At 49.1% G+C, this 26435-nt stretch overlaps 4 protein-coding genes across 5 annotated transcripts; 1 reads left to right on the forward strand and 3 right to left on the reverse strand.

Annotated features, from left to right (window-relative positions):
- The first annotated feature begins 200 nt into the window (after positions 1–200).
- lrrc20 (leucine rich repeat containing 20) lies at positions 201–1849 on the forward strand. Its single transcript, XM_068754305.1, has 5 exons — positions 201–385; positions 840–931; positions 1062–1211; positions 1295–1462; positions 1591–1849. The coding sequence occupies exons 2-5, from the start codon at positions 862–864 to the stop codon at positions 1716–1718; spliced, it is 516 nt and encodes a 171-aa protein (XP_068610406.1). The 5' UTR covers positions 201–385; positions 840–861; the 3' UTR covers positions 1719–1849.
- Positions 1850–3086: 1237 nt separating this feature from the next.
- On the reverse strand, positions 3087–4160 carry sar1aa (secretion associated, Ras related GTPase 1Aa). 2 transcript variants are annotated; one of them, XM_068754304.1, is made up of 6 exons: positions 4099–4160; positions 3818–3937; positions 3680–3745; positions 3493–3596; positions 3284–3415; positions 3087–3208 (listed from the first exon to the last, which is right to left on the reverse strand). In XM_068754304.1, the coding sequence occupies exons 1-6, from the start codon at positions 4154–4156 to the stop codon at positions 3092–3094; spliced, it is 597 nt and encodes a 198-aa protein (XP_068610405.1). In that variant the 5' UTR covers positions 4157–4160; the 3' UTR covers positions 3087–3091. The 2 variants fall into 2 exon arrangements, with proteins under 2 accessions (XP_068610405.1, XP_068610404.1); XM_068754303.1 differs by having other exon boundaries at positions 3088–3415.
- Positions 4161–5365: 1205 nt separating this feature from the next.
- On the reverse strand, positions 5366–7521 carry ppa1a (inorganic pyrophosphatase 1a). Its single transcript, XM_068754232.1, has 11 exons — positions 7461–7521; positions 7306–7370; positions 7149–7202; positions 6869–6988; positions 6704–6790; positions 6508–6634; positions 6312–6439; positions 6144–6229; positions 5824–5893; positions 5542–5581; positions 5366–5462 (listed from the first exon to the last, which is right to left on the reverse strand). Exons 1-11 carry the CDS (start codon positions 7519–7521, stop codon positions 5434–5436), a joined length of 867 nt encoding a protein of 288 aa, XP_068610333.1. The 3' UTR covers positions 5366–5433.
- Positions 7522–9991: 2470 nt separating this feature from the next.
- LOC137909809 (testican-2-like) lies at positions 9992–26195 on the reverse strand (the record flags this gene model as incomplete). The annotated part of the gene is made up of 12 exons (XM_068754234.1): positions 9992–10137; positions 10281–10418; positions 10885–10947; positions 11553–11771; positions 11852–11971; positions 12391–12493; positions 12963–13077; positions 13984–14098; positions 16434–16476; positions 17003–17011; positions 25700–25863; positions 26180–26195. Coding segments are annotated over 12 exons (1251 nt in total), but the record flags the coding sequence as incomplete, so codon positions are not given.
- Positions 26196–26435: the final 240 nt, after the last annotated feature.

Here is a 26435-nt window from a genome sequence, read left to right on the forward strand (position 1 = left end):
TCTGAATCTTACTAAGGTGAAGGCGAAGCCCAACCCCCTTCTGCCTCTGATTGGCCAGTGCCCGTTGCCTTGAATGACTGGTCTCGTAACATTTGGTCACGAGGAGTAATGATTGGTTAGAGTAGAGGAAATATGAACCAAGTCGCCCAATCAGAGGCCGCGTAAGGCGGGTTATGGCTTCACCGTAGCAGGAACCGTAAATTAGCCTCTTTTACTCACTGTGGCGGAGCAGCAAAGTCCTTTACAACGTTTTAAAGTTTGCGTATGAACGTAACAGTTTGGTGAATCTGATCTCCGTGGCTAAAAATACGCTCATACCAAATTTGACTGCGGTTGAGCGGCTCTGGCTAACGTTAGCGTCCTCGTCCATTAGCGCATCGCGTGGGTAAGTGGCTTCCTGGCTTTGTTTTGATTAAGTTGTATTAATTTCTAGTTAATAATGGCTCCGTCGTTGTTCCGGTACTTTACAGGGCTGTGAATTCGTATAATACTGTAGTTTCCTGTTTGTTAAAAAGTGAAGATTACCTCAGACGACATTAATATACAGCCTGCGGGTACTAGCGTGTCAGCAGCTTCATGTTTGCGTTGTCGATAAATAGTAATGGAAGAAAGTGTGAATGAATTATGGGAACGAGGGTAGACGGTAGAAGCGCGTCTCGTCCGCTAGAGGGCGCTGAAACTAAACCTGGGATTATTAGACAAGATAGGACTGCAGAAATTTAGTTAATAAATGGAAATATGAAACACTTTCCCTTTTTTTTTATCTTCACGTGTTTGGTTGTAAATTGAACATTTCCCTCCAGATTGTTTTTGCATTACAAATGTCCTATTTTGTACAGACGGAGCAGCGACAGCAGAATAATGGCCGAGTCGGTCGCAAACGTGGCCCGGAGGATAAATACGACCGTAGAGGAGGGGAAAGATAGCTTGGGTAAGACTTCAGTTTCTCAGCATCCTTTCAGTACCATTGATGTAATTCGGGAATCGACCTCCAGGCGGCGACAAAGCCCGCAACTAAACTTTAACTCGCACTAATCTCATGTTCACGTTCTCCTCCACAGACTTGTCCAACTGCAAGCTCGTTTCGTTCCCCGACGGTGTGTTCAAGGTGCTGAGGAGCGTGTCCGAAAACATCCGCGTCATCACACTGGCCGACAACGAGATAAAGGCGCTGTCCAGCAAGTTCTTCTCCACCTTCACCGAGCTGAGGGGTGAGGAACGACTCCGCCCGCGCTTGTCGATCTCACCCGATGAAGGAACCGAGGATGGATTCGTTTCTTTCAACACGTTTCAGAGCTGGACCTGCGAGGAAACAGACTCACAAAACTTCCCGACGCCGTTGCTGAAATGGAGCATTTGACCTGCGTCGACGCGGCCGACAACAGCTTCACCGTGTTCCCCGACAAGCTGACTGAAGTAGCGACGCTCGAGAGGATCAACCTGGAGGGAAACGACATCACCGGTAATGATTAAGTATCGGGAATATCAGAGGCGACGACGACGTACACAACCGTGTAAACGGCACCTTTTCAAAGCGGTTCAGGATTCGCTGCAGACTCCTAATCGGGGGGGGGTTCTTTTGCTCCTCAGACGTACCGGCGGAGGAGCTGTCCCAGATGCCGGCGCTGAAGCTGCTCAACCTAAAGTCCAACCCTCTGGCCTCCGGCGCGCGGCTTGCTCTGCAGTCGCTCCACGGTTTTGACGTTCTGCTGTCCTGAAAGGCGTTTTCTACCTGCAGAGAGACGACGTCTGAAACCGCCGGAGTCACGGTCAGAGACGGAGACGACGTCGTCCTCGGTCGAGTCGAGTTTCAGCTCGACATTTGTGCAATGATTTATTTATTACTTTTAATAGTTTAAAACCATTTTCAAAATTAAAGTTTTTAAACTGGATGCTTTTCAGTCTGTTATTTCGGTTACACGTTTCCATACACGGACTCTTTTCAGTTAAATTAATCTGACAATTTTCTCATTTCTTTTGCCAAAAAGTAAAAAAAAACGACATCGCAATGCTTCAAGTAGAAAACCATCGTTTCATTCAAACTAATTAGAGAATTTTGTTCTTTAAGTCTCTCTTGAACATATTTCACAGAAAACTGAGAATTAACTTCAATTTGAGAAGAAAACACTTTTATACTCTGAACTTAGGGAAACAAACTGTCAAAAGAATTCTTCATTCCATCTGAAGCGCTGAACACGCTTTACAACAAATACGAGCGTTCTCTAGCGTCGGCTTAAAGGGACTGTACAAATATTTACATCCATACTAAACAGACTTTACGGGATCCACCTGGAACAGCTCTTCATGCTTACGGTATCATATCCCAGTAGAGAATCTGACCCACACAGTCATAACTATATCTGTATATACATTGATATCATTTTATAAATGAGATGCAGGAAAACAAATATCCTTCAGTATCCAGCCGAAACATGAACGTTTGCATTCGTACTCTCATATCTTCAGCGATAATCAAAGAGTACAACCGACCTACAGCGGATCAAAAACAGCCGATACTAGAGGTATAAATACAAATATCTGATACCGATACCTCAGAGCTACATGGATCCGGTTATTACACTATAATAAACCCGTTAATAAACATCCAGGATGTCAAAATATTAAACAAAATATTACTAATTTTGGTGCAGTTAGTTTCCTCGAGCGTGAATTATAAAATCATTTTAAAATATGTAATAAACGCATTATTCACAGAACTCTTGACAGAGCTGTTGGATTTTTTTTTTTTTTAGCACTTATTTATTCTTTGCTTCATTAGTTTCTATGTTTTGTTTTGGCCACTCCATATTACCGACGGTCCCTGAAGTAGTCGCACCTCTTTAACTGCCCCCGACTCCTGACGGTCGAGCTGCCATCCGACCGTCCGGGACGTCAGCCATGCAGGATCCGCGTCCCGAGGCGCTCCGTTAAATCCGTCCTTGTGCCTTTGAATCGAAGCGTTTCCTCGGAGACACGTTGAAACTTCCCGCTCGAGGTTATCTGAAGTGCGTCCATTAAACCGAGAATGATCCGAACACACAGGCTGAACTGCTGCCCTGCTGCTGCCCAGCAGAAGCGTTTCCCGGGCGGGTCAGTCGATGTACTGCGACAGCCATCGGAAGCCTTCGCCGTAGCCTTGCTTCTTCAGCACGCTGCACATGAAGATCTCCAGCGGCCGAACGCTCTGGTCCTTCAACGAGACGCTTCCCTGTCGACGGCGAGGCGGCGGCGTGAGAAACACGGAGACGCCGCACCATCCAGAGAAGCCGAACGTAGCGCCTACCTTCCCGGTAAGCTGACCGTCCAGCGCGAAGGCTCCTCTCATCGCTCCTTCGCTGATGGCCTCAGGACGGTCGATTTTATTACCCAGCACCAACACCGGGACGTTGACGATGGTCTCGTCTCCGAGGAGAGCCTGAACGCAGCACAATCAACCTGCCGTTAAAGACGGTCGGCAGCGGGCGGCGGAAAAGAGGCGGAGTTTTAGCTCACGTCGAGTTCGATCTTGGATTCTGTGAGTCTCTCTGAATCCGCACAATCTACGAGGAAGACGACGCCGTCCACGGCCGGCAGGTAGTTCTTCCAGACTCGCCGAGCTGTCCACAAAGAACACGCGGCTGATGCTCGGGGGACGGCCGGCGAGGGCGCGTCTCCGGGTAACAAAGGGACAAGCTCTCACCTTGCAAGTGTCCTCCCAGGTCAAACGTGGTGAACGTCATCCCGGCGATCGTCAGCTCCTCGGACGCTTTGAGAAGAGGAAGATGAATAAATCCCCGCCCGAGACAACGGTAAACGGTAAACGGTAAACGGTCCTTACTCGGATGCAGCGTCGGCACGTGCTGGCCGAGCCGGTCGTCTTTCAGCATGTGCAGCAGCGTCGTTTTACCGGCGTTGTCCAGACCCAGGAAAACCAGCTTCCCCGACTTTCTGTACAGACCTGAGAGAAATATTACAGATGTTTCAGAAACTTTATTTAAAATAAAAAAAAAAACAATTTCTCTGGGACTTCTTACTTGTAGTGTTGCTACTTCTAAGATGAACATTTGAATGTTTTTCTGTTTTTTACTGGTTTAAAATGCTGCAGAACTGAAGACTCACCCAAGAACTGTAGAACTCCACCGAAGCCCTTGAAGAACCAGTCGATTAAAAACGACATCGTGATGAACTGAAACAGAGACGTCAGATTACTGCTTCACACTTTATTTTAATGTGAAAGATTTTATGAAATCATTCCGACATTTTAAAATGACGTATTTGGCGTGCGTGACGACATATTTCCAGGTTACCGGTGCCTAATATTCTGACGTGGCACTCCGGTGTACCTGCACCGTCCAAGGCCGCGAATGAACCAATTAGCTAAACTAGCTCCGTAACTCAACAGCGTTCTTTTTCACAACCTTAACAAATGAATGCTTAAATTACAACTAGAATCATCAATGGCGTAACGTCCTATCTTTCTAAAACACCGGGACAAGTGCAGCCTCGCAGCTGTTGGTGTTTAGCTTCCGTGTGCTTCATATGCTAGTAAGACGTCGGCGTCATATAGCGCCTCTAGCCGATTAGCTTCAGCGATGCCATCTAAACCTCCAGCGCTTTCTTGAGCTAGCGTGTGGTTCAGAGCGAAAATTAGCCGTTAGCCGACCGCATGCTAACCCGCCATTAAACGTGTCAACATGACAATACGTCTTATCTTGTATTAATCAAAATTAGGTTCTAACTTTAGGGCTAGTTAGCTTACCACTCGGCGCTGTCCAGCAGCCCACGGCTAAGTGTTAGCACTGGTCTTTTAAACTGTTAAGTTCCGGTGTTTCTTCTTCGTGGTTTAGAATTAGACGTTTTGCTTCAAGTGTATTGCAGTCGCGCCCTCGTGTGGACTGTAACCGAACGTTTCAGAAATACTGTACAGGTACCGATATATAAAAAATAAATGAATCGATGAATAAATTAGAGGGATAAAAAAAATAATAAACAGGATTTCAGTTCTGGATAATTTAGCAACACCTTTACATATTTTTAATCTGTAGAATAAGTTAAATTAATTTCAATTAGCAATGGCATCAAGCCTAAATGAGAGTAAGGGGAAAAATGCTTAAAGACCGTGATGAAAGTTTAACTTTTAATAAATAAATGAAATCCAAAAATAAAAAGTCAAGACATGCTTGGGGAGTTTTATCTATATGTAGAATGTGTTACCTAGAGAAGTCATCAGGGAAATCACTGAAAAAGTAGCAATAAAATAACACAATACACGAGTAACTGGGATTTACCATCATTTATTGTGTTGTTTAGCTTTAAATCGTTAGAGGATAGGGCTGAGAACAGAATCCACAAGCAAAAAAAGAAAGAAGCGTAATCTAGGATATTAATCCAATCCCTGCAGCGGTTGTGCTGCTCTGATGAAGGGATGACGGTTCCTGCCGGGGAGTTTTCTTCTCACTTCTCATAATAGAACCATTTATCAACTGAAAAAAACCACCCTGTCTGATTAAACTTTGTAAACAAAACAGAATGCTGCAGCAACACAGATGAACGAACACCTACCTGAAGGTGGAAGAGGCTCTCCAGCTCCAACAGCAGCTGCCTGGGGGAGGGGGGGAAAAAGAAACACGCACACCTTCAGGACGATGAAGGAAGAGATTAGATTCCTTCATGACGTTTCTGTTAAAGTTCTGTTTGCAGTTTTATTGGTTTTGTCCAGGAGAGTTCCATTTCATGGCTATAAAAGGCACAAGCTCCATCCGTCATGCTCTGAGAGCCCCGTCAGGTAACGGAGGGGCGGCCTTTGAAGCTTCAGACACGAGTTTTAGAACGAGACACACTTACGGACTCGACCGCAGCCTTCGCCTCCCCATCGGAGCAGCAGAACGGACTCCCCGAAAGGCTGGTGTTCATGCTGGTCCAAGAAAAGACGGAAAGCTTAGACAGGATTCTGCAGCTTGAGCTGGGTACTCCTTCATGTGACCCAGAGAGTCCTTTATTTCTTATTCCATACGCAGTCAGAAGCTATTTAAGAGTCCATTAAGTCAGCGGATTCACGCCCTGCTGTCAGCGCTTCATCGTCTGAAGGGCGTCGCGGCAGGGAATGAGGCTAAAAGCATCCGGGGGCCAGCCAGACAGCCGGGTGGCGAATGAGCGGAACTCACCAGTTCAACCCGCCGGCATCCGTCGCCATAGAAACCAGCGCCTTCCAAAACGCATGGGTGCGTTTGATTGTTTCAATGGCGTAGTCCTGCAAGAACACAAGCGTCAGTCGAGGAGTCAGGATTAGGGAAGCGTTGAATCAAAGACTTAAGATCCACCAGAACACGCACCCGGTCCTTGAACTCGCCGCCGAAAGCAAACTGGTTTTCCGGCTTCCCGTCGGGGACTTTGTACCGTTTGAACCAATCGACGGTCGCCTCCAGGTAACCGGGCCTCAGTCGTCTGACGTCATCGATACCTGCAAGACATCGGGAGCGACGGGGAAGTCAGGAATCCAGACGGAGTCGTGGAGCCGCTGCTTCATACTGTTAAAGTCTGACGCGTCGGGGTCTTCGTTATTGATCACGACGACCTTCCAGTCGGTTTCTCCTTCATCGATCAGCGCCAGAGTCCCCAACACCTTCACTTTGATTACTTCCCCCCGAGAGCACACCTGAGAACAGGAAGCACGTGTTTAAAAGGCTGTCAAATGAAAGTCTCACATCAACCCCCCCCCCCGGACCTTATTCCCTATGTCGCATATGTCGATGGGGTCGTTGTCCCCGCAGCATCCCGTGTCTTCGTCCCTGTGGTTGGGGTCCTCCCACGTCTGAGCGGAGAGGAAGCAGGTGATTGGAGGAGGAGACTCAGACCAGGTGAGCTGCTGTCGGAGCGTCTCAGGATTCACCTGCGGGATGGCGCCGTAGTTCCAGATGTAGCCTTTGTGAGGAAACACGTTGGCCACGTAGCGAAGATTCCCGTTCTTCACGTCCTGTCGGAGCGGGTTGAGCGGGTCCCCGGTGGAGATCTGTATATCATGTTGCGTTACATTCAATTATAGGATGAAAAGGTACATCTCATTATTGTCTCAGCTTCTTAGGAACGTTTTATTGAATGGATAATCCATAGTTTGTTGTATTTTGGTGCAGCTACTGGAGCTGTGAAAGTTTTAAACAAAACAAACGCACCTCCATCTTTGCGTTGGTCCATCTCGGAACCTCCACAACGGCGTGAAAAATATTCTGCAGGACCATCAGAGAACTTTGTGACTGAACTCATCTGAATATATTGATTGATTGATTGATTGATATTGATTTACAAACGATCCAATCGGAGGAAACTCACCTCTGCCTCGTTTGCGTAAGCGGGGATGTCGTGGAACGGAGAGATGAATCCACCGGCAGAGTTTTCTACAGAAAAATTATAAATACGGACTCAGAACCGTGATGACGCGCCGCCGGCAGAACCTGAACCGGAACCGGAACCGGATCTCTGCTTACTGAAATACACCCGGTAGTCCCCGGTGTTGGGGCGGCCCTTCTCCTCGGCGGTGACGCTCATCATGTCGGATTCAGCAGCTCCACCGGGAGCTTCCCGCATCAGGACCGAGTCGAGGACGCTCCTGCAAACGCGAGGATCTCCTCCCGACTCCTTCCAGTCACTTTAACCCCAAACCCGAGGATCTCCTCCCGACTCCTTCCAGTCACTGTAACCCCAAACCCGAGGTTCTCCTCCCGACTCCTTCCAGTCACTGTACCCACAAACCCGAGGTTCTCCTCCCGACTCCTTCCAGTCACTGTACCCACAAACCCGAGGATCTCCTCCCGACTCCTTCCAGTCACTGTAACCACAAACCCGAGGATCTCCTCCCGACTCCTTCCAGTCACTGTAACCACAAACCCGAGGATCTCCTCCCGACTCCTTCCAGTCACTGTAACCACAAACCCGAGGATCTCCTCCCGACTCCTTCCCTTTACTCCCTCACCTCCTCTCTGACGTAAACAGATGGAGCTGACTGGGTTTAGCTGTAAGCCCATTAAGGATGAGGAGCAGCAGCCGGTCGTCACTTCTTACCTCCTCAGCCTCTCTGGATGAACTCGCAGGCCTTTTTTTAGAATCAACGTTTCCTAAGAGAAGAACGATTTAGTTTGGAAACGCAATTATTCAACAAATGGATGCTGAATTCTGATTTATTTATTACTGTATTTGTAATTTGCCCTCTAAGCTTGGGGGCATCAACATTCCCTCTTCCCAAGCTGGTGTTAAAATAAAGTCAGACGTAATCACCATGGTTACAGGCCTCTGCTGTAATAAGTTTTATTTAATTTATGGGTTATTTCCTGATAAGTTGGAGAAGATGTCAAAAAGCCCTTAAAGGTTTTAATCTTGATGCATCTCATTAGCAGGATTTTAATTCCTGCAGGGCGGCGCTGACGGTTTCATTGTGCGACATTCGGTGAATGTTGATTAGCTCAGTTCATCTGAAGTCATCACAGAGACGTTAATTAACAACAAATCATCTCATCAGCAGCAGATAATTATGCTGCGGGACACGTGGCTGGATTTTAATTGGTCGGTTGTCACTCCCATCCCTCGGATTCATGGAGGAAATCAGTTCACAAGTTTTTGCATAATTAGTGAAAATGTCACATCTTTATCACCCAGAATGAAAAAAACTAAAACAATCCAATCAAAGAAATATTCTATAGGACGTTTAAGCGCAAAAACTGCCTTAGCATACAAGCTAATGTTGAAAATATGTTAAAAAATAAAAGCCTTTTTTTTTTTTTGCCATTGTTCAATTTCTAGTTTTTTAATGAAAGAATTAATTTTTCGTCAGAGCAGGAAGCAGAAGAATCCAAACAAGCCGACTTCGGCTCCACGGCCTTTATTAGTAAAGTGCTCAACCTCCAAGTACATTCTTATTACTAGCATGCAATACTGAAAACAGCAAACGTCTGGGCTAGCGCTAGCATGAACGAACACACGGCAGCGAGAGCCTTCAAAGAACTACAGCGGGGGTTCAAGTACGCACACGTTTAATAAGAAACAGAAAAAACGCAAGTTGCAAACTGAGAATAAAACATTCGGATTTCAGAGTGAACGGCTCCTACTGCAGGTGCATTCTGGGTAATGAAGGTACATTCTACAGGCTTATGCAGACGTGAATCCTGTGCAGGTGCGTCCTCTGAATGCGCGAGGTGCTGCGTCGCACCTTCGCCGCACGAAAACCCAAAAGTGACCCGGAATCATTTACACTGGATTTATATTTACAGAGAATCAGGATGTTGCATTCAAGAGCTTTAAATGAATATTTTTGGCAATGTGCTTACTGGCTATCAATACAACTCTGTCTGCAAAATGCTAGCGCTAAATGCTACAAGAAACACTTGAAGGTTTGACAAAAGCCGAGTCAGCTTTTGGAAACGCCACAGATTTATCCACCTGCCCCCCCCCCCCCCCCGGATAACTATTTCCTTTTCCGGCACATAATAACACTTCATATTGTTCTAAATTCAGGGATTTTATTTGGATTAAGACAAATAGATTTTATTTGGATTAAGACAAATAGATGAGTTGATAAGTCGTGATCTTTAGAGGTTAGATGCTAAATCGAAGCTAAGCTAATAGCATCCAAAATGTCAAACTATTCCTTTAAGTCTGGGCTGTGGATGGGCGGCGGCTCTAATGTTCAAGCGAAGTTCACACGATACACGATGACTGTAATCTCTCTACGCATCGACGGGCGTCGGACGGGTTCTGATGGACGACGGCGGCTCCCGCTTCTTCAGAACGGCGAAACAGAAAAAGCTCTGTTGCTCATAAAACAGAGAAGAACGAAGCAATTGACACATCTAAGACAAAAAACGGGTCATCTTCTTCACCCCCGGACCGGCACCGCGGAACCCAACCGGGATGACGCTCCATTCCCTGCCCCCGAGTCCGATCCCGGAATGATCTGCGGTCAGGAGGGAGCCGTCCGTTGAGCTCTTCGGGCCAGCGGCCGGGACTCGGCTCTCGGCTCGGACCCCTACCAGATGTATCCGCCGTCGTCCGCCTCGCCCTCCTCCTCTTCCTCCTCTTCCGCCTCCTCCCCGTTGTCATCTGCCTCCTTTTCCTCGTCATCCTCCCATCCGACCCCGCTCCCAAAATCTCCAGAGTATCCCGCCGCTACGTCTGGAGGAGGAGCAGCACAGCGGATCAATTCGGATCAATCATCAATAATGTTAAATATATAGAGCGGACGTCCTTAAAGAGCAATCCGCCATCGAGGCGGGTCGGCGTTCGGACACGCCCGTGCCGGACGTCCCGTCTCTCACCGCAGTCCGGCTTGCCGTGGATTCTGGTGCCCGTCAGCTCGCCGCCCTGCTGGTCGGAGCACCAGCATTCCCCTCGGCTCTGGTCGCACTGCGCCCTCCTGTAGTAGCCGTCCTCGTCGCAGCTGGGGATGCGCGTCCCTGCGGGGACGCGAACACGCGTGGTTAAATGTTTGCACCCTCAGCGCTCCGATCGAACCGTCTCAGGATGGAGGAGCTGCTTTTTGGCGTTTTCTTCGGGCAGGGAAAGCTTCGCCGTTTGTTTTACACGCGAACGCTACCGGATGAGAGTTCATGCTAAATGTTTGTGCGTTTGGAAGCGGCGTGCCCCCCCGGGACACCCGGTAAACCCCCCCATCTCCAAACAAGCGGCAAATCCTCTCCATCACCGCCGCTACCATGACGACCAGAAGAAACAAAAAGAATGAGCCAACTCGGCTTGTCTGGGCTGAAAAGCCGATACTGTGGCCGGCGGGTGCGTTAGCATCGGGGTACCTCAGGGCTAACTACGCGGCTCTGACAGAATCTGAAGCGGTGGTTTCCTGCCTTCCTACGGGAGCCTTTCTTCAGCCGCCAGTCGGGCGGGTCCGGTGATAAACGCACTCACCGGGCCTCCTCTTGGCCGCCTCCTGCACTTGGATCCTCTCCAGCTCGGCGAGGCACGGCGGCTCTGAGAGAAGCAAACACGAGAGGAGTGATGTCACGGGTCTGAAACGGCGCTCCGAAAACTCCATCTCTATTAAAGTTATGACACTTTCTCCCATCGATCGGCTCAAGAATCAATATTCCCTCAGAGCTGGGTGGAGCGAGCTCAGGTGGAAACACGAGGACGGTGAAGAAGACAAGAGTCATCTTGACACACATTTAAGGAAGTTAAAAGAATGAAGAATCTGTGATAAACAGCGTTTGATGTTTGTCTACGCTTAAAGATCAATAAAGTCTGCCGAACTAAAAGTTCCTGTTTATTCTGTTTGTGACACTTACTGTCAATAAAACGTTAAGAGGTTCGATCCGGTCACGATACGGAGCCGGACGTAAAGCTTCTCTCGACCCGACAACATCTGCGTGTTCGTCGGCGGCCTTTAAACCACCGACCAATGGGATTGCTGGCTTTAAAAAGGGGTGTGGTCAAGTTACTGCGTTTTCAAAAGACTCAGTGTTTAGGGACTTCAAAGCGCTCTTCCCGCATCACCCTGCTCTCTGACACTTTCTCGTAACAGTGATTTTAAAAGGCTGCACTGCCCACTAGTGGCCCGGCATGCACACTGCGCTCACTTTCTCTCCAGAAGCAGAGGCACCACTCCGCCGTGGAGACCTTCCCGTCCCGGTAGCTGTCGCAGGAGTTGAAGAAGGGTCGGATGCAGACCTCGTACTTGTCCAGGTTAATGGCGGCCAGCTCGCCGGGGTCCAGGTACAGGTCGCCGTCGGTGTCCAGCTTGGAAAACATCCAGCCGATGGAGTCCTTGCAGCTGGCCACGAGGCTCCTGTCCAGCGCTGTCACCGAAACACAATTCCTACGTTACTTTCTACGCACGCAGTTCAGATGCAGCAGCAAACGACGGAGTTTTCCAGACCTGAAGTGGCGCCGGCGCCGAGCTTGGCAGATTTATTCTGCTTTGCATTTCCATGGAGGAGTTGGAACCAGTCTCGGAGGCGGTCGCCCAGGTCTGCCAGGTCCTGGCCGGTGCAGCTCTCTGAGGGAGCAGAGGAGAATCCCCGGATGTAAGACCCGATCAAAGGAAACCATCCCGCAATTAACTCTGCAGCGGATCGCTGTGATCCAATAGAAGCCGGAAAAGAACACGTTCCAGAGAAAAACAGGAGCAACGCTTCATCCTTTTGATCGATCGTCAGTTTCACATGCCCAGCGATCAATACTGTTTGGCTGCAGTGATCGGTAGCGTACACTCTGAATAATTAATTACTACATGATTGAATGAGCAGTTTGACCACAGGGGGGGGCTATTCGGATAACAGTCATCTCTGAAATTGGTGCGTATTGATCCCAAGCCTTGAGCTGCTCGTTTCTGGAGTCCGATCACACCGGCAGCATCGAGCGTTTGTTTTCTAATGAAACAGATGCAGAAATAAAAAATAAAAAAGAAGAACTCGCCCCGCTTCGGGTCGGTGACGGAGGCTGAGGCGCAGGGGCAGAACCCGGGGCACAAGACGCTCAGGTCTTTGCCCGCAAGGCAGGCCTGCTGCTGCAGCTTGCACTGGAGAGAGAGAGAGAGAGAGAGAGAGAGAGATGAGATTAAAACACCTGGGGGGGGCAGGTAGAACAGACAGAGCTCGCTCGTTCGGAAGAGGCGCGGCAGCAGCGAGCTGTGATTTTCCGCCGGCTTCTCCTGCAAGGTCAAAATGAAGACCGATACATAAATCAATAACGCGTCCCGGCGGCGCGCGACTCAAAGCGCGGCAGTCATTAATCACGCGGCGGCGCGCTTCTCCTCCCGCGAGCCGTGATGAACTCCGCCGCCCCGCGGCGCCCACGGACGCGGCGGCGCGGCAGGAAGCGGCGTTCCACTGGACTCCACTCATTATTTAAAACGATGACTCGAGCACTTTCCAACGCCCCCCCTCTGCCCCCCCCCCTCACAGAGGTTTTATGGCAGTCGTAAAGCAGAAAGCAGAATTACCTGAGCGCGCGCGTTCACGGTGAGACACAGGCGCGGAGCGTTTTACCTCAGAGGCGTAGTTGTGTCCGTCGGAGCCGCAGACCGGGGAGGCGGCGGCGGCGGCGCCGGGGCAGGGCTTACAGGGGCGGTCATGGGCCTCCCGCTGACCCGCCGGTTTCACCCTGGAATGTTCAGATCCATTAAAAGTATTTAACTACGGTGCGAACAAAACAATTAAAATGTGTCTGAAGAAGCGTTTGAAGTTTACTCCATCCTCCAGGCGTAAACACAACTGGGTGACATCATCAACAAGCGCCAGTCATGGCCCAACTCACCTGAAATGGACCAATGTGTTCCCCTCGACCCACAGGTGCAAGACACCTTCATCTGGGATGTTTAAATCCACATTCATTAACTTTGATTTAGACGCTAATCGAAAGTCGAAGCGTCTCACCTCTGCAGCTAACGGCTAACGGCTAACGGCTAAAGAACAACAACATGATGATTTGTGTGGTTTGAAGTGCAGTTTTATGGGATTAAATGAAGTAGCTGCTAATGAAGAATTTAAACCCCACACGAATTTAAATCAGATTGGATCCGGAGTCACGTACGAGTTCAGACTGAGTCCCGTTCGCACCCTTGACATTAAGTGTTCCACATTATGACCCACTAAAACTGACGGGAGCGTAATAGTTCCGGTTTTATGCGCGGCCGTCTATAAACTGTCTATAAACCGTCTATAAACCGTCTATAAACCGCTCTGTCGGGGTGAATGCTGCCTCTAAAGAGTTTCATCTCCCGAGATGTTAAACATCTAATCTTCACTTCAAATCAAGGCCGAATAATTCATTCTGCATGTTGAAGCATTATTTAAATCTGAAAACCACCCAAGGGACAAAAATAAAGACCAAGTAAACCGTGTCCATCCATCCTTTATGTTTTCTTAGTGCACTATTTGTTGTCTAGTTTTGTCACCGAGCTGCTTTATTATCGTGAATCTATATTTTCTGAGCCATTTCCTTTCTTTGATCCGCTCTGCTGCTGCCCCGTCCCTCCAGAAATGTCCCGGGAGTGAAAAACAAGCCTACCTCTGCTCCAACTTCTTGCGGTTGACACACGTGGCCCTCTGGTAACCCTGGGCGACGCACACCTTGTGGCGGCTGCACTTGACGTTCTGGCACGGGTCCTTGGTGGTGTCCACGGCTGCAAAATGCACAACAGCAGGTGAGGAACCTCCCCTCGCTCCTCCTTCACCTGCAGCGAGTCCCGGATGACTCGGCAGCACTCGGGTGGAGTTTAATCTGTGATGAGACCCACTCTGAGCATTCTTTATTATCTTTTAGGCCGTCGTTCCTGCCGTCCGATGACTGAACGGGGAGCGCCGGAGGAGTGTTTTAACGGAATACTTTCCCATCTTCGGCCTCAGATTAGAGTCACTGCAGCGATATAGTGACATCAGGTTCTGCGAGGCGGTTGGTTCCGTGCACGCACATTAGCTGCCTTTGGTTTTAATTGCACAATAAATCACAGGGGCCAGAAAGAAAGCAGCAAACACAGCACGGAAAAATGAGTTGGACTTGTTTTGTCAACACAATTATTCAAGGAGCCACAACAGACATTAATCCTCTCCGATCCGGATCAAGGAATTTGTCTCTCTTTCGATTTCGCTAAGCGTTTTTGCAGGTTTTGGAATGCTTCAATAGCTGGAATGACGTGTTCGACTTAAATCTTTTGCCTGTTTGAATCTTTTCATGATAGTGCTGCAGGGGGGGGGGGGGGGGGGGGTAGACAGCATCCTAACCTTTAACTTTAACCTTCAACAACTTTGTTTTCCCGACGGTTCCCATAGAAACGAGGCGTGCTGCTCTCTCATTGCTCCCATGCTCAGTATTTATGAGCCCCTCGCATTCAGACACGTCCCCCACACGCAGTAATCTTATACGACTCCCGCGTTCTGAAAATGAAATCCTCGCCCCGGAGATCATTTGCATTAAAGATCAAGCGTGTTTTCACCTCGTCTGCTCGAACCGGGTTTTAAATCCTCCCGTAATCATGCGAGCAGGGGCAATGGGACTCCACCAGGCCCACGACCGAGCCCCCTGACACTTTTATTGCATCGTAATCAAATGCGTAAGCCGCTTTCTCAATCCCGCGATAAGCTTCCTCCCTGTTGCTCCCATCGACAGCCTTCAGCTACCATTTGTTTTACATTCAATACGATCAGAGCGCGCCATTAAATAAAACACTTGAGTGGTTCTGACTAAAAAGACTTCCTCGTGCCCCGAGGGTTAATTGCTGGTCGCCGCCGTGACGCAACGATTTACTTATGATTGAAGAAAACGTAACACGAGCTGACCTCTAATTCTGTTTCAAAGTGCACCTCTCAGCATAAAGGAAGTTATTTCCTATAATGAAAGCTGAATAAATGCATTTATCTGCTCAAATGAAGGATGTCAAGGTCGGATGTCAAGATGGAGCAACCGGCGCTTCTTGAAGCGGACTCTGCCGGGCTGAGCTGATATCTCCATCACATTTTTCGAAAGTCTTTTGCTCTAGTCTCTTTTAATTTGCAATGAAGAGCACCCCCCCCCCCCCCCCCCACCCCCGATCAATTAGGACTGCAGAATTAGTCCCAGTGGGAGCCGGGTCGGGGATGAAATCAATGCTATTCAAATGAACGGCCCACGCTGCAGCAGGAGAAGCTTCATCGTCAGCCTGCATTAGTTACTCCGCCTGCATTAGTTACTCTGCCTGCATTAGTTACTCCGCCTGCATTAGTTACTCCGTCTGCATTAGTTACTCCGCCTGCATTAGTTACTCCGCCTGCATTGGTTACTCCGCCTGCATTAGTTACTCCGCCTGCATTAGTTACTCCGCCTGCATTAGTTACTCTGCCTGCATTAGTTACTCTGCCTGCATTAGTTACTCCGCCTGCATTAGTTACTCTGCCTGCATTAGTTACTCTGCCTGCATTAGTTACTCTGCCTGCATTAGTTACTCCGCCTGCATTAGTTACTCCTCCTGTTGAGGGAACAGACGACTGGAGGAGCTCCTCTCGACCACGCAGCAGGAACGAGATGCACGGCTATCGACCCTCACCACCCCCCAGCAGTGAAGGGTTAGCGCCAGGCTAGCTGGATTAGCAGCCCACGTCTCCTCCTCCTCCTCCGCTGATGTTTCTTCAGCACGAATCGGACCCCGTGGAGGTAAACGGAGCCCGGTGGGAGTTCTGAGCCGAGTTCTGAGCCGAGTTCTGAGCCGGGCCCTCAGCAACAAAGGCAATTACAGGAGGCTTTTCACGCTAATGGACCTGACTGAAGGTTCTCCTCACCCCCCATGAGCTCCGACACCTCGGATGACCTCAGACAAGCGAGGCGAGGAGTCGATGATGATTTATAAAAGGCAGTCGCCTCTTATTATTGATCATGCTAGTAGAAATGCACCGTACAACGGAACCAGACAGAGAAGTGGCACAATGCAAATACAGTTAAATATATATCCAAAGGGGATCAATTAGAATAAAAACATTCGGACTTACTTTCATCAGAGCCCGTGTTCTCCGTGTTTTTAATGTAGTCATCCTGCAAAGGAAATATATTTTAATGAATGGATTTAAAGGATTAATATTGCATTTTAAAAAGAGTAAATAAATAGTAATGAAGATTAAGAGACAGTTGCTAGCTTCGATTTAAAAATTCATCATGTTGAATAAATGGGGTTTAAGTAGGACCATGATTGATTATTTTGAATAAATCTACATAAATAACCTGGTAATTCGATTATTTTATTAATCCTGTGTCTGACGTCGGCCTCTAACTTTAACCAAACAGTATTTAAAACTCAGAACTCCGAAGGCTTTGCAAAAATATCCTGCAAAGCCTTCGATCTGGATTCAAGTCATGAATGATCTCGTTTCAAAACGTATTTATTTCTAGTCTCGCCAACGCGTTTTGAGATTTCCTGCTGGAACGACTCGTCTTAAATCATTTTCTCGCTGTTCTTTTTTTTTGTCAGCGCTGACGTTTGTGGGGTTCAAGTCCCGCTGAGCTCTTATTCCTTCCAGCTTGCACGGACTCGATGAGACAGACTCACAGAAGCGATACTCACCTCGACCTCCTGCAGCAACGGCGAGCAGGAGTGGAGGAGAGAGAGAGAAGCAGAGAGCCATTGTTAACAGAGACAGAAATAGCACATCGCTCCCACCCAGCCTGCGAACGGCGGGCCGGTTCGCTGCAGCTACGGCAGCCGTTAAACGGTCGGCCTTAATGCGCCCCGATTGCAAACACACGCCTCAGTCTCCGGAGACGACATTAGACATCCGCAGAGGATTGTGTGAGTCTATTAACGGAGGACGATCTGCTTCCACGAGCTGGCACCGCCCCCCCCCCCCCTTCGCTACGGGCCCATTCTCCGGCTGTTGCTTACAGACGGCCGGCCGGCCGCCTCCCGCCAGTTTGGAAAGTCGAGGACGAACCGAGACGTGAAGCATCGGTCTCAGGAAGAATAAAAACGTGGGCAAACCGGCGGGAATCTTCAAAGTCAGCGGAGGAATGTGACTTAGATCCTTTTTTTATGGTTGCCGTGGGAACGAAGGGCTCGTTTGGTCGCGTTGACAAAACGGTGCAGATGTAGCCGATGCAGGGGACAACCTTGAGCGAACAGGGGAGGGGCCGTTTTCCTTTCACCGCCTTGGCCCCCCGTCCAGCCATCAGTCACCGCTTTGCTGCGCTGGAGAGAATTACAGCAACCCAAGCCAGTAAATAAAGCTAATCTAAGCCCGACCCGTCCACACAAGGACAGGCTAACCCCCCCAAAAAAAGACTCTAAAGGGCCAAAGACGGAATTCATCTTGAGGCCGGTGCTCGGGGGTAAATATTTGACGCCATCATTAAAGATGTGCACGTAGCACGACAGATGCAGCAGCTATAGGATGAATTATTCACGCTGCCTCTGCAACTTCCCAGCGTGCATTGCGGCAGGGGCCGATGGGAGCCTCGCAGCGCGTCCTTATCGTCTCCCAGCAGCAGTGTGGCAGCAAGGACGCCGGACAGCGAGGACGCCGGACGGCGAGGACAGCGAGGACGCCGGACCCAAGCTGCATTTAGTCCTTCGCCAAGGTTGAGAGTCGATGCTGTCCCAACGAATCCCAGCCGGGCTGCAGATACAGTTCACAGCGAGCCCAGACAAGGATGGCGGAGGGGGGGGGGTGGGGGGGGGGTGTCAGGGGGCACGAGATTCCCGCTGGAGGCCCCCTGAGCGGTGTGATTCATATCCTGCCATTTGTCAACAGGGCTGTAATGCAGCTGGTGTAAAACAGAGCCGGGAGGCTAATGGAGCTTGACTATCCAGATGCTGCCCCCCCCCCCCCAGTTCCTCCTGGACCGGTCGGATGACAGCGTCTGGCAACAAGCCTGACTGCGCTCTGAGTTAACGTCTATCTCACCTCGACCGAGCTCGACCCGCCGGTGACATAAATACCGCCCGACCGCGGCGTCCCCCGCCGCAAAACAAACGCACACACCCATCCCAGCTGTGCAGCGACTACCGCAGGAGTGAACTCTTGACTCTTAGACCGTTTCACTGCATGTCTGCTTCCCTGAGAGGGAATTACTCTCTGATGGAGGATACATGTGAGGAAAGACAAGCTGAGCTGGTAGCAGAAGACTAGACGGAGCCGGGCCTGGGATAACGCACGACTTCCACGTCTGAGCTGGAAATACAGTCGGGGGGGGGGCATATATGCGTCTCCCGCTCTGGCTTGCGAGACTTTGTCAGCTCATCATTCGTCGTTTGCAGAGTATTTGTCTGATTAATGGCGGTGAATCCGTCGTGTCTCCCGTCCCACTTTAAATCAATGCTCAAGGGCACGCCGGCAGAGGCCAATCACGGTCGGTCTTTCCACCGGCCGCGTCTCCTTCGTTTCCGACCGCAGGACAAGCATCTTGTCTTTGCTTTGTCATCATGGCGCCTGGTTCAGCCCGCTGGGGGGCCCCGACTGTGGAGGTAATGTCTCCTATTTGTGTCCTGATGTCTCTGAATGCGGTGGAGACACTGACGGTGCAGCCCGACCACCGATCGGACCACTCAGGAACGCGTTTGAGCGGTTCCAGTCTGAACGCAACGTTCGATTCTACGTGCAAACTAATGCGATTCATACACGCCTCTAGAAAAAACACCTTCCGACGCCCGCCGCGTCCGTGATCAATGATTGCATTACGCTGCGTTCGGGGTGATTACGAGCCGCGAAAGCCACGAAAGAAGCACGAGATCTTTGATCACGCACCAGAAATAAAAAAACAAGGAAAACCACAGAGGGAAATCGGGGTTTCTGAATTGCAAGAAACCGCTGGTGCATTATGGGATTAAGTCGCCCAGCAACACAGAGCCGGATCAAATTGATCATCGGAGCCGGAGTCCCCCGAGGGGCCCGCTAGCAAAGGAAGAATGTTGTTTCACAAGGTAAGACGTCTGCCTGCAATGCAGCACGGCTCGGGGCGCGATCCGCAGCCTCGTCCGGACGCCGGAGGTCTCTGCCCCCCCCCCGAAGTGTCCAGCTGTCACGTGTGCGTCCATCCGAGGCATTTGCATTGTGCTGAAATGCAGAAACGTCCAGACGGACTGGAGTTCGGCTCTCCCAAAGAATGCAGATGATTGAATTAGCAGGCAGGGGAGCGTTCTCGCGAGTCGCGGGCCGGTTCAGGCGCCACTAACGTCAAAATCCTGAAAGTCTTATTACATCAACAAGTGGCTCTACGACCGAGGGCTAATAAGAAGACGTTTCAGGAAGTTGCATCAGCGATTGAACCTTTCACATCCTCTGGAGCCTTTTGGAAATCAGTCTCCAAATCACAGATGGCCCGGCGGATCCGTTTGATCCGTTTGATCCGCCGGGCTCGCTGTAGCAGACTGTAGCCGGATCAAAGCGCTTGCATGCTCTTAGAGATGCAGTAATTGGAGTGGCGTAAGACGGAGCAAACGCATTCTGTTGGACCCGGCTGCTGAGCCAAGCAGAACCCCGGAGTCTCTGCAGCATCTTAGCGCTCCTTCCCTCCCCGTTTGCAAAAACAAAGAAGCGGAAAGAGAAGAGGCGCGCCTTCGGCTTGAGCTCCACAGAGATGCCCCAGGGAGCGAGCGGCTTATGCTGGGCTGTCCTTAGAGGCTGCAATGGTGGCAGAGAAAAAGGCCAGCTATTTGCACTGGATTCATCCGTACCGAGCTGCAAACACAGAAACTTATCAGCATACATAAATAGATTACCGAGTTTGTTGCTGGCGTCCTTAACTGCTGCAGGAAGCTTCAATCGATACGGAACGTGGTCGAGGCTGGGGAAATAAATTCCACTCCAGTGAACACCAGCAGACCGGCTTTGGTGCCTCGGAGGAAACAATCAGCCTTTCAGGTTTTACTTTCTCGGAATAAAAGTGAGCGTCGTGAAATTAATTCTGGCGGTGACTGATTAGGAAAATGTCAGGAGATAAACCCGAGGCAGAAAAGAGAAGCAGAATTGTCTTTGTCCAGAAGGGGCAAACTCAGATGTTTGCAAAACGAGAACCAACTCGATGCAAGCGCAGTCTGTTTATTCCTCCGCCTCTTAAAGTAAGTATCGTGCCAAATACATCTTATTTGACTACCTTTTACGATAAGGTCCAGCTGCAAAATTGAATTAATGTGCATTTTTAAACGACGAAATCACGTCAGGAAGCTAATCTAAAAACCTGCTTTACTTCTTTGATCACCTGTAATCACCTGAGCCTCGACGGCAAACCTCCAAATGTGTGGGATTACATGCTAATTTTAGCACCGCTTATGATTATTACTGTATTTGTTCTTTATTGGGATTACGCTCATCATTTGCCAGCTGTTCCAATTGGTCACGCCCCTTTTTGGAGATGTCAGACACACGTGTTTTCCTGCAGGGCTCTGCATGAGGCATCTCACAGGGGGTAGCGAAGTTAAATACGCTAGCCTGCTGATTACATTTAACCACCCCAGTCGCTGCAGCAACGAGAACCGATTGGCTCGTTGTGGCTGCTGATAACGCTAATCTGCGGCTGGAGCAGCGGGACATTACAGTGACACCGGGAGCCACATTGAGACGTCCCGTTACGGCTTCACGGAGGACCACATCCCGCATAAACGAGATTCCGTCGGGGTCTTTCAACTGAGAAGAAACCCATTAGCGGCTTAGCTGCGCGCCCTGTCCCTTCCGTACGATGCGCTTGATTAAGGTCATTTCAGCGTGACTTTGAAGAGTATCCATTATCCTGCCAACTCAGTCTCAGGCTCCCTCCCACATGCACAAACATATATATCTGCCACCAGACACAAATACTGAAGGATGTCCTCGACGCCTCCCTCTCGCTGCGGCGGCTGATACGGAGACGAGCATCGGGACAGTCGAGCCAAAGGAGAACAGGCGGCCGTCTCTTCCCACATCCAACACCAAAGAGACAAGAAAGAGGCCGATTCCCCCCAGGCAAGAGCGTGTCCTCCACGTCTCTGCAGCTGCCTGGCCTAATTGTGAGGCACCTGCCCCGCTGCTTCAGCAGCGAATGATTTCTGGCCCCAAGCGAAGAGGAAATCAAAGCCTTAAATTTGTAAATATTAAAATGCTCTATTTAATATCTCTTCAACGTCCTCCTGCTCACATCCTGACCTAAAGCTGCTCCACATCCAAACAGCACCGGTCTCTGAATGTAAATGTTGGCTCCTACAGGAAGCAAGACTTTAATTTGAACTCTAATGAAGGCTTCTGGATGCTTCATGCCCTCCGGTGTGCTAAAACCCCACTAAGCCGCTAGCAAATCTGGATCCAGACCAGAATCATTTCCTCCCTCTGAGATTTGCATCGGGTTCTGCGTTGCCCACTGGAAACCAATCCCGAAGGCCGTTCACGACTGTTCAGCAACAAAGAAGAGACAAAATCCATTAGACTGGAAATGCAATTATCGGTACAGAAACACATACAGAAAGCAGACGCCAAACGAATCCCAACGTGCTGATTGATGAAAAATATCGACAGCCGCACTGCAGACAGAGCTCCAGATAGAAAAGCAAACTAATAGAAACAGTTTGCAGTATTTTCCGGTTTAATAATTTCCACTCAAATGACAGGTCCCATGACTGCAGCCTTCCTGGGGAGTCATTCCAGCAGGTGAAGCTATTCTAAAGTGTTTACCCAGCGAAGGGTAGTCAGAGGATTCTGCCTCCTGTCTGGGGGCGATAACAACAAAGGTCACCGCAGATAAAGAGCCGGGGTGTCACTGTCGAGAGGCAGATGAATTTCTGCGCGACGGCGAGGTGCGTTTCTTATCGAGGTCCTTCTGTCTGTCGTCACGCGTGTCGACTGGTTGACCTGCAGAGGACATTGAAAGGACGAACCGCTGCGCTCAGTCTAAAGAGGAAAAACGGGATAATTATTGCTCCCCAAAAGTAAAAGGAAGTGAAATATACTTTAAAAATACACAATTGTATCCTCAAAATAATAACTCAATGTATTATCTTTATATTCTAATTATTTATTCTAATCTTAATTACATGTGAACGATAAGGTCAGACTGTGATAACTTATTGAATTGCTTTTTTAATTTAAGTGACACTTTGGTTTATGACCAAAGTAAACCATCTCAATTGTTCTGTATTTAGAGCTAATATTAGCATGCTAATATTGACACAGTAACATTAATATCATGAATGTTAGCATTTAGCACAAAGCACTGCCATTTCCAAGTAGCCTGCTGCCTCAGCAGCATAAAGCATAATGACTTTAATAGCATCCAGCCACAGCTAGCGCCTAGCTCCTGTAGCTTTTTTATTATTATTTGAATTTTATGACAATAATAATGTCAAATTATTAATATTTTCGTCTGAAGAAGCACGTGCACGAGAGCATAAAGAATCTGCACAAAGTACAGAAGCAACTCTCAGGCAGATGCCACCATAAATAATGCATGAACAATGGAGCCAGAAGAAGAACCTTGGAGGAGCTAATTATTCAGGCCGACATTTCAGCATCTCGCGGAGATGTTAAAGGCTAACAAAGATGGAGCGGAGGCCGCTGTCGCTGCTGGCGCGTGTTATTCCGCTGATGTAGTAGCTGCAGCCAGACACCTTTATGAAACACATTCGTTTACTGTCCTTCCACACACTCAGCCGTAAAGGATTTTACGTTCGGCCAAGCGGTGGAACGCGGCTTATGAAAAAGCCTCCCGCCGCTCCAGTCGTCCTTTTCTTTTTGTTTTTTTTTTGCAAAAGCTCAAATCGCTTTCCAAAGCTCTTCACCAAAGAGCTTCTCCGCTCAATCGGGCGTCGCCCACGCTCGTGTTGGGAATCCAACAGGAAGCCCTTTCTTCACCGCTTCCGCTGTGAATCGTATCAGAGCGGTCCAAACGCTGGCGGGAAAAATCCACCCGACGCTCGCCTTCGGGAAAAAGACACGCACGTCACGACAAAATGTCTTATTTCAACACTTGTGTGCTGATCTTGTGACGACGGGGAGATTTTCACAGGCTCTGATCTTTGGATTCACGTTGATGCGGATCGCTCTAAGCTCATTTAGCTGTTGTGGTTCAGTCCCAACCCCCCCCCCCCCACGCTGCCAATCACTTTTAATAGGAAGTAGGGCTCATTATCAGCATTTCCACAATTTCATCTTCTGTCCTCTTGCTCTAATTTCTCATATCCGTAATTACGCCGGCTGTTAGCGGCGGAGCATAAATCCTGTGGGGGGGGGGCTAATAAATGGCCGATGTTGATGGCAGGAGCAGAGAACGGCCTTTTGTTGAGCGAAGCGTTTGGGATTCAGCGCTCAGCCATCGCCATCACAGCGGCGGCTATAACTGACTGACCCAGCTGGATGAAGCATCAGGTCGTTCGTTTGACCCGAAGGCCCGATCCCAATCCCTCCCCATCGATCCTACTCCTCCGCTTCCTTCCCGTGTGTCCCGTTACTTTAGGGCATGGAGAGGTAGAGGTAAAATACGGGAATAATCTTTAGCTGCAAACTGTGTATTTTCTCCCTCTGTTGATGTTGTGTAGATTTAAACTCGCTGAGAGGGAAGCCATCGCCATAATCCAATTATTAAATTATTCCCAAGTGCCAGCAAGGCTCACGATGATTTTTGTGTTACCCTTAACGGTCAAAGGACCCGAGGAGCCATTTACCTGAGAAAAACGTCTCCTTATTAAAAACTGCAGCAGGAAGTAGAGCAGGTGCGACCCTTAAAACGACCCTCTGTGGTTGGCTGAAAGGCGGAACGGCGATTTAATGAGTTCCCCTCAGAGCAACGGGAAGATCTGGCCCCGAATGAACAGCACGGCGTTGTTCTCATGAGCGGCGGCCAAAGCTCCCACTGGGCAGATGCGACTCGAACGCACCGGAATATAAAGTGGAATTGTGAAGGATGCGTCCGACATCAGGTGCTGAGGTGATCCCGTCGGCTGCGGCTGAATTCTGTGCAAACAAACGCGTCGGGATTGTGTCACAAAGCTGGTCTCGGCTGAGAAACGGGCTGCAGCTGTTCTTTTTGTTCCTCCTCTCAACGTTCCCTCATTATTCCGGTCCGGTTCCAGCAGCAGGCGGATCGATCAAACCGCCATCGCACATGGAGATTTCTTTTACATTTATTTAGACTCAAAATGAAAGTTCCTGCTCGCTCTTTACTGCACCCCCCATCAACACAAACACAAGCTTTTTAATATTTCATTTGCTGGATCTCGCAGCTTCGGTTCCGCAGAGGAGGGTTCTGTTTGTGCAGAACCGAGAAGCAGACTAGATTCTGGGAACACGTCGGTTCAATAATTTGACTCCTCTAGGAGGTCTACTTAAGAGTCGACGGTTAATGCGGAGATAAATCATTCCCACAGTTCAAGCAGCTCCTGCTACGCTACAAGCTAACCAAATCGGGCTAATTAGATTGATTATTGATCTATCAAAAGGTGCCTGAAAAGGCCATAAACGCCTCCTTCCGATTCAAATTTGAAATGCTCATCGACGACGGCGATGACGGCTCAGTCAGACTCCATAAAACATTGTTTGTTGGGATTAAAGACAAAGAGATAAACATCATAACCCCCCCCCCAGCTCCAATCCAATCACACAGGTGAGGCAAGAAGGCCGAGAGGATAATATTACATTTTGCATGGCGACACAAATTTGCAATTCATTGACGAACGCTCCAATAAGCTCTCCGGGCCCCCGGGGGTCCAGGGCAGTGGAACACATTTCCTGCATGAAATCAAGCATGGCCAAAATTACCCAGCAGCCACCTGGCTAACAGTGATTTTCCTGCAGTGAGATCAAACGACTGGCAAAAAGAGAAACTACATCATGAAACTCATGACAGCAGGACCGGATTCAATTCCGAAGTGGATCCGGATTAAAGGGGAGGAGCCAGGAGCCGCTGCAGAACCCAGAACCAGCCTTATTTTCTCTTGCTGGAATTTGACTTATTCTTTAATTGAATTGAATTGAGGTGCTTCCGGTTCAAACTAAAGGACATATTGACTTTCCATCTTTGGGACTAGACGTGGAAGCGGGTCCACTCCTGCCTTTGATCTGGAACGATCCCATTTCACCTCCGTCACAGCTGCAACAGAACTCGACCCTGGGGGGGTCCAGGTCAGACACTTCAAACGCGTTTTAATGAATCGTTTCCTGATGCAGGAACAAACACATCTACAATCTCTGGGCACGGGAGGCGCGCGAGCGCGTCAGTCATCCCTCCTTTGAAGTGTTTTTTTTTTTAAAGCACCTGCGGGACAAGCTGTGCGTGAATCCGCGCCGCCCCCCCCCCCGACACTCACGTCTCTGAAGCGGTTCCAGTGCTTGATCTTCCGGCTGTACTGGGAGATGGTTGACAGCCATTGCTCGTCTTCCATGAAATTCCCGGTTTTCCCCGCTTCTTTCCCACCTTTGACGTCCACCTGGAGCGAGAAGCCCGCGAGCAGGCACGCGCAGGCGACGACGCGTCCGACGACCATGTTGCCTCGGTGTGGATGGATGGATGGATGGATGTCCCGCTGCTGTCCTCCTGCCAGGTGTCCTCACACGAGACTGCTGCCGCTGTCTCAACGCGCTGGGAGGAGGAGGAGGAGGTGGGGGAGGAGGAGGAGGTGAAGGAGGAGGAGGAGGAGGGAGATAAAGGGGAGACTCGGTCACGCGCGCATCCTTTATTTCTGCACATTTGGTTTCATATGGCATGCCGTTCAGGAACTTATTATATATATATATATCAAAAGTGAGGTCTGAGAATATGCACCGAACTCTGGAATATATATTTTGATATATATATTCAGACATTTCAATATATATATTCAGAAATGTCCATATATATATTCAGACATTTCAATATATATATTCAGAAATTTCCATATATATATATATTCAGAAATTTCCATATATATATTCAGACATTTTCATATATATATATTCAGAAATTTCCATATATATATTCAGACATTTCAATACATATATTCAGAAATTTCCATATATATTCAGACATTTCAATATATATATATATATTCAGAAATGTCCATATAT

This window comes from Brachionichthys hirsutus, chromosome 21 (assembly GCF_040956055.1).
Source record: "Brachionichthys hirsutus isolate HB-005 chromosome 21, CSIRO-AGI_Bhir_v1, whole genome shotgun sequence".
Classification (NCBI taxonomy): domain Eukaryota; kingdom Metazoa; phylum Chordata; class Actinopteri; order Lophiiformes; family Brachionichthyidae; genus Brachionichthys; species Brachionichthys hirsutus.

What these genes read in the sequence shown, in the direction of transcription:
- sar1aa (XM_068754303.1), bottom strand. Translation starts at nt 4,156, where the DNA reads ATGTCGTTTTTAATCGACTGGTTCTTCAAGGGCTTCGGTGGAGTTCTA. An exon ending in CGTGCCGACGCTGCATCCGA is followed by an intron (nt 3,746 to 3,817) that starts GTAAGGACCGTT and finishes CTCTTCTCAAAG; the next exon opens with CGTCCGAGGAGCTGACGATC. An exon ending in CCTGGGAGGACACTTGCAAG is followed by an intron (nt 3,597 to 3,679) that starts GTGAGAGCTTGT and finishes CTTTGTGGACAG; the next exon opens with CTCGGCGAGTCTGGAAGAAC.
- lrrc20 (XM_068754305.1), top strand. Translation starts at nt 862, where the DNA reads ATGGCCGAGTCGGTCGCAAACGTGGCCCGGAGGATAAATACGACCGTA. An exon ending in GGAGGGGAAAGATAGCTTGG is followed by an intron (nt 932 to 1,061) that starts GTAAGACTTCAG and finishes TCTCCTCCACAG; the next exon opens with ACTTGTCCAACTGCAAGCTC. An exon ending in CACCTTCACCGAGCTGAGGG is followed by an intron (nt 1,212 to 1,294) that starts GTGAGGAACGAC and finishes AACACGTTTCAG; the next exon opens with AGCTGGACCTGCGAGGAAAC.
- ppa1a (XM_068754232.1), bottom strand. Translation starts at nt 7,521, where the DNA reads ATGAGCGTCACCGCCGAGGAGAAGGGCCGCCCCAACACCGGGGACTAC. An exon ending in CGACGCGTCAGACTTTAACA is followed by an intron (nt 6,440 to 6,507) that starts GTATGAAGCAGC and finishes GATGTCTTGCAG; the next exon opens with GTATCGATGACGTCAGACGA. An exon ending in CGAAGGCTGCGGTCGAGTCC is followed by an intron (nt 5,582 to 5,823) that starts GTAAGTGTGTCT and finishes CCCCTCCCCCAG; the next exon opens with GCAGCTGCTGTTGGAGCTGG.